Source organism: Emydura macquarii, unplaced genomic scaffold, assembly GCF_026122565.2.
Source record: "Emydura macquarii macquarii isolate MOO-44397 ecotype Brisbane River unplaced genomic scaffold, CSIRO-AGI_Emac_v2 contig_1483, whole genome shotgun sequence".
Classification (NCBI taxonomy): domain Eukaryota; kingdom Metazoa; phylum Chordata; order Testudines; family Chelidae; genus Emydura; species Emydura macquarii.
In genome coordinates, this window is record NW_027131620.1 from 13,760,598 (window position 1) to 13,767,191 (window position 6,594).

Here is a 6,594-nt window from a genome sequence, read left to right on the forward strand (position 1 = left end):
GAATGGAAGGAAATTTGGCTATCTTTAAAAAGCCTGAACAACAGTTAGAAAAGTGACTGTACAAAAGGAACAAGTAGCCAGCTGGCTAATGACATCTACAGGCAGTTGGAGAGATATAATATTTACTTATATATATATATATATATAAAAAGCAAATGTAGACATAAACCAGTATGTTTGATTGTATCCCTCCTCTCACCCTTTGTATGTTGCTTGCCTTTTTAGAAGGCAAGCTCCTTGGGGCCTGAAACCATGTCATCTTCTGCAGTTGTACAGCTCCTAGGACAAAGGGGTCCTGATTCTGACCTCTAGATATTACTGAAATATGAACATACAATAAATAAAGCAACAACAGCATCTTGAATGCTGTAAGCCACTTTTCCCTTACCAATTTATTTAATGACCAGATTTGCTCAGTTTATAAGTCAGGGCAGAAATTTTCTAAGGCTACGTTTACACTGACAGTGGCAAAATCGCCGCCAACAGATCGATCTTTCAGGATCGATTGAGCAGTCAGTGAGATCCACTCAATTGATCAGGAAGTCGACTAAGTAAGTCCACCCCCTCGTAGCACTGAGTGAAGGGGAACAGCTCAGCGCAGTGTGAACAGCGCGCAGAAGGGAAGCTGAGCAGTCGACGTCAGTTACGCAAACTACCCGTTGACTGCCGCTGAATCACGCGGTCAGTGTGAACCAGCCCTGAGTCTCAGCACCTGCAGGCTGGTATCTGAAAATTAAGCTGTTTTCTTTCCATTTGGGAAACTGCCACCAGTAATAAAGATTATGGAAACCAAATTTAGTAGGGAATTTTGAGGAAGCTACACAAGATTACAGAATGGAGTTTTACCCTTACACAACCTTGCAGCACTGCCAGCAGCAAAAGCTTGCTCTTCTTCTAGCTAATAACTTGACTGATGAGAGAGGCACCCTGCATTTTCAAAGCACAGCAGGAAAGATTTAAGTGCACAACTCCCATTAACAACATCTCATGGCCCAATCTACATGCACATATATATATATAAGCAGAAGGTTTCAGAAGTGCACTTGCAGATTTGTATACTTTATTTCCTAATGTGATTTGCATGGTTGTGGATAATAATTGTACATGTAAATAGATAAATCATCTGTTTGAGCAGTTAACCAGTTTATGCTTATAGCAATTACTGTATGTGTAAATCTGTGACATAGTCACATAGCATCCAAGTTGTTATTTAAGTATAGCCACACATCAAGGCCTAGATTTTTAGAACTGTATGTAAAGTCTCTGTGGGGGCATAAGACACCACACTATTTGCACATACAAGTTTTGCCCACAGAATTTTAAAAATCTGGCCCTAAAATCTAAATGGTAGCAGTCTCAATCAGAAGGATCCTCTACCCAGCTGCAGATAAAGAGAGATTAAAAAGTATTTATACACTACAGCCTCTGTCTCCTTCCCTTTTGGATAGGAAGACTCTCTCTAAGAGAAGTCCCAGCCTGAGGACTCTTTGAGTAAGCATGGTAAAGATTCCAACTAACAAGACATCAGTATGCAGTGTAGAACTGAAGAAGAGCTCTGTGTGGCTCAAAAGCTTGTCACTCTCACCAATAGAAGCTGGTCCAATAAAGATATTACTTCACACCCACCTTGCCGCTCTAAAATTTATCAGCACAGATTTTCAGCTGCTGTAAACTGGCAGGGGAGCTATGTCAATTTACACTTGCTGATCATCTGGCCCATCCTGTCCATCAGAGGGTAAGGATTTTTGCAGGGCAGCTCCCTAGCATACTTATGTCTTTTACCACAATGAGGTGGAACCTGCGTACCTACTTTCTAATCCAGAAGAGAGGGGATAAGTATTCTTCTAGTCTCCTTGCACCTCTCTTTGGCAGGCTGTATACATGATAGCACTGCAGGCCACTGCTGGAAAAAAAACCCAACATGTTCTCTTCAAATAAAGACTATAACTGACACCCATGAGCTCACACTACTAAAGGACACTTTTAGCATGTGTGCATGCATTTAATTCCTGAGAATTTTATTTCTTGTACTGATGCCCTGTAAGGGACTCAAAATAGTTACACTTGATTATTTTTCCCAGCATGTATCCAGTTACAGCTTACCAGGAATGATGGGGCCGCACAATTTCCAGCCTTTTTTGCAAAATGTACATTTTATAGCATAAGCAGTAGAGGTGCACACTAGCAGGTGAGACACAAGGAAAGCAACGTGTCATTCCACCAACTTCAGTAGAAGCTGCATCCATTTACAGAAGCTGCATTTGACCCCCTGGCTCCTGTCCGGCTTTGACTAAGTCTACCAGGCACACCACGAGAGGACATTTGTCGACATCACTAACCATCCCATGATTGTCAGTCTTTGGTCACAAGGACTGGAATAGAAAGGGATGCAGGACAAGAGTGGTGTTTATTGACAGTGATGTTCATGTTCATTAAAAAATAGCTTAAGCCAATTCCAGCCAGACTGACATTATTTAATGTTTTACTGTTAGAAGCATTACTTACCATAGTGCACTGCATTTGAGGGCATAACAAAAAAAGAGATACAAACCCTAAGTAATTACATGACACCATCTCTTTAAAACACTCCATTGGATGGCAAAGTAGGCTTAGATAAAGCCAACATCCTGTTTTTAGACTGGACTCAGCTGCATGTGTTCAACTGTTTCACAGCAATTGTGAAAACAGGAAAAGTAGACTGAGACCCTAATTATGTATTTACTGCACTTTCTGTAATGACTCAGATGGGCCTATAACAATCTGCAGCATAAATCACACTCATTTTCAACCACCTGTAATTAAGCACTTACTGAGCAGACCTTAACAAGCTCCTTCCGGTGATTATGGAAATTACCACACATTTATGTGATAGACATACCTGAAGCACCTCAGCGTTAAGGGTCTGAGAAAAAACCAACTGAGCACATTTGAAAGGTATGACAACAACAAAGGTGGCATTTGATCCTTAACTAAAGTACAAGAGCACCAGTTCAGGTTGGCACATTAGACCACCATTGTCCCCTTTCAGGATTGCAGTCATATTTAACTTGAAGTGTTTAACATGTAAAGGCCTCTGAAGTTCTCAATGCTTTTTGTCGTAAAGAAATAAAAGAAGGGAAATGAAAACAATCATCATTTCACTTCTCACCCTAAGATTGGGGGGAGGGAGGAAGAATATGGTAAGGTCTAGCCTTCAGAAGAGTTTTCCTTTCTGCTTCTTCTTTCATGCAAAACCACTGACCAAACCACATGGCCTGACACATTTTCTGCAACCTGGTTCTCTCTTCTCTGCCCTGCTCCCACCTATTTAAAGTCACTTTCCTCTCTTGCCACTCCCCTTTGAACCCCTTCACTGGCTTCCTGTTTCTCACCACATCTAGTTCAAATTCCTCCTCTTCCCCCCCTTCAAGGACCTCCATAATCTCAGCCCTGCCTACATCCCATTCATCTTCTCCCAGTTTCAGCATTAATTCCTGATCATCCCTGAACCATTTTCTAGTTCTTGTGCTTCAAGCTCTCTCTCTCTCTCTGTCTCTTCTTTAAAACATACTTCTTCCAAGAAGCCTGCTTTCCTTGCTCTCCACACCAGTAACCACTCCCTCCTTTACACAAACAGCTGTCTGGGTCTGGTGTATCTTAGCCTGTAAGCACTTCAAGTCAGGGAATGTTTGTAAAGTGCCATGTTTATTTACAGCAGGGATTATTAATATTAATTTACAACAGGGAATATTAAAAACAATATCACGTTTCTTCTACAACGTTTTCCACAAAGCTCTCATCTCCACTCAAAAGTTAAAACTCGTTTGTCAGTAGCTGAAGAGCTCACCGGGAAGTTAATGGAGTCCACATGAAAGAGATGACCCTTCAAAGTAACTGAACTGAAGAACTACACATCTCTAAAAAAAAATACTGCAAGTGCACATTTCTGGAAATTAACTCGTTCTTCAGTATGATGCCCTCCAATGTCAGGTTCAGGAAATTGCAAGAAAACAGTACAGAGAGGGAAAAAACAGAACAGGAAACAAGAGCACAGAATTACATAAATGAGACAAGTGGATTTTGTTAGATCAAAACCAAAAATAAATCAGTTTCTTGCAACTCTATTTAGAGGATACATTTGGACCAGATAAAGTGATTTACTCCCATGCAGCATAAGCCTAGCAGTCATACCTTAGAGCCTGATGGTGACTTTGGGTTTGTTAAATGCTCTTATGGACTCCACAATGCTTTTGTCATGCTTCTAATAGGTTCATTCTGCATCCAGCATCAAATGTTTCAATTATCAGGACCAGTCAATGAACATAATTTAAAGTTCTCTTCTTCATGAAGACAATTGCATACACTGTACATTAACTTTTCCTTCTAATTATTTTAGTAAGTAATAGCATAAGTATTAGATGGTTGCTGGTGTTTACTGGGTGTTTTGAATTAAAATTCAGTTCTTGCAGCTGCTTGTGATAGAGCATATAACTGAGCTTGCAAGAGTAAGCCCCCAGAATGAAACATTTAAGAATATCCCACAAATTCCACAGTTAATTTGTAAATATATTGATTCTTCTGTCATATCATCTATATTGAACAGGATACAAGGGTTTGCAAGTTCAAATAGAGAACAATGCTAAAATAAGTGGTTAATTTCAATTGGAGAGGCATAACAGAAAGTGACTTACAAGTAACAAAGATCAACCGGCTGTTGGGACTCATTAGGAAAGGGATAGATAAGGAGACAGAAAATATCATCTTGCTTTTATATTCTCAGAGGACCAAACAGGCTGGGTGCTCAGCTGCAACAGGAAAGATGCAGCCCATTTCAATGTATAATAGTACATATTCTAGTCTTATTTATTATTAGGATTTTAGTAGTATTACTTATGGTGCTTTGCACAACAGATAAAGATGGAGTCCCTGCTCCAAAGAGTTTACACTTTAAGTAACACTCTGATCAAACTTATTTCTGAAATGAATGGCTCTAAGCCTGAGACTGATAGCACAAAACTCCAAAAGTGGATAGCCAGTCAAGTTTCCTTTTGCATTTTAGGAAAAATTCCCTCCACAGTTGTTTATGGGTTGTATCACTATATGCTTGACTCTGACCCATGTAAACAGCTTTCAAGAATTCAGCTAATCAAACTCTGGATCTGATAACCTCAGTGGTACAAGAGTGGAAATTCTCTGCGGATCAGAGTGGCAGAGAAACTGCATGGATTTATCTACTTGAATAGTGTAGAATAGAAGCCAGGCAAAGATCTCAAAGCTGCGGACTCACTACTAGCCTGGTTAAATGCACAATATATAGAGAAAAACACGTGGGGACTGGGAGATGAAAGGGGAGGGAATCACGCGGAGGGGAAGGCGGGGGGGGGACGGACGAAACACAAACAGGGGAGGCAAAGGGGGAGAAAACTTTCTGGTTTTTTAAAATTTAGAGCAGGGAAAATAATTCCGTGGCTCCTAGATAATACATAAGCAAGCAGTAAATAAACTGTGCTGCCAACGGGGGAGGGGACGGAGAAGGAGAGCGGGCATGAGAGCACTGATCCAGGGTCGGGTCTTCCTAGGTCAGGGGGCAAGTTTAACCATCTTGCCTGGGGAGAACGTCCGGCCGCAAGGCCCAGAAAAGAGTCACACGCACCCCCACCCCCTCCATCCACGCCCGCCAGCGGAGGGCTAACTACAGGCCGGAGGGGCTGGGGAAGCCGCCCTCCGTTCCTCCCACGCCTGCCGTACAGCGAGCCATTCCCCTCTCCCCGCTGAAAGTGGGGGGCAAAGAGGAGACAGGGACGTGCCCTCAGCGTCCTCCCCGAGCACCTGGGGAGTCGGGACCCCTCCGTGAGCCTCCCGCCCATGTTGCCCAGCTCCCTAGTGCCCCGGCACTGAGAGCCGGGGACGCCCCCAATCACCTCAGGGCCCCTGCAACCTAACACCCCACTGCCGGCCCCGCCCCCGCTGAGACCCCCCCCCCCCCCCCCCCCCCCCCCCCCCCCCCCCCGGCCCGCGCCTACCTCCTCCCCGGGCTCGGGGGGCAGGCAGAGGGCGAAGCGCTGAGTCCTGCTCTCCGCCGCTTGGGGCTCCGGCGGCTGCTCCCCGAGCAGCTGCAGCGTCGCGGCGGCGGCAGCGGCGGCCCCCTCCTCTCGGCCCGCGTTCATAGCCGTCCCCGGCTCTTCCCCGCCCAGGCCCGGCGGCTGCACAGCGAACGCCGCCCTGGGGCTTCCCCACAGCCAGGCTGCCCGGACGCGCCCAGCCGCTGCCTCAGAGCTACCGGAGCAGCCCCTAGCCGCTGCGGCTCCGACCGGCGCCCAGCAACCGAGCTTGAGGCGCCACCTAGCGGGGCGAGCTGGGAACTGCGGCCGCTCTCTGCTCCTGAGCTCCCGGCTGCGATGCCCTGAGGGCAGGAGCTCGCTACCCGCAAGCGCGCGAGGCTGGAGCCGCCCGCGCGCCCTCGCCACGGTGACCGGAGCGGGCGGCCTTCTCCCTCTGCCTCACACAGGCCGCTGGGGGCGCTTCCCGTCCCGCGCGGGGTTCGGTGGGAGGGGGACCCTCCAGTGTGGGCCCGCTCCGCTAGGGAGGGTGAGTGGGCAACAAAATGGCAGATGA

At 45.9% G+C, this 6,594-nt stretch overlaps 1 protein-coding gene across 3 annotated transcripts in view; it reads right to left on the minus strand.

The window, feature by feature from the left end:
- The window catches only part of BCAS4 (breast carcinoma amplified sequence 4), a 61,958-nt gene extending 55,364 nt beyond the window's left edge, over positions 1 to 6,594 (minus strand). For 2 of the 3 annotated variants that reach the window (XM_067554237.1, XM_067554240.1), the window contains exon 1: positions 6,003 to 6,594. In XM_067554237.1, the coding sequence (XP_067410338.1) occupies positions 6,003 to 6,146 (144 nt within the window). In that variant the 5' untranslated portion in view covers positions 6,147 to 6,594. The remainder of the gene's footprint in view (positions 1 to 6,002) is intronic. The other variant, XM_067554239.1, reaches the window with a different exon arrangement.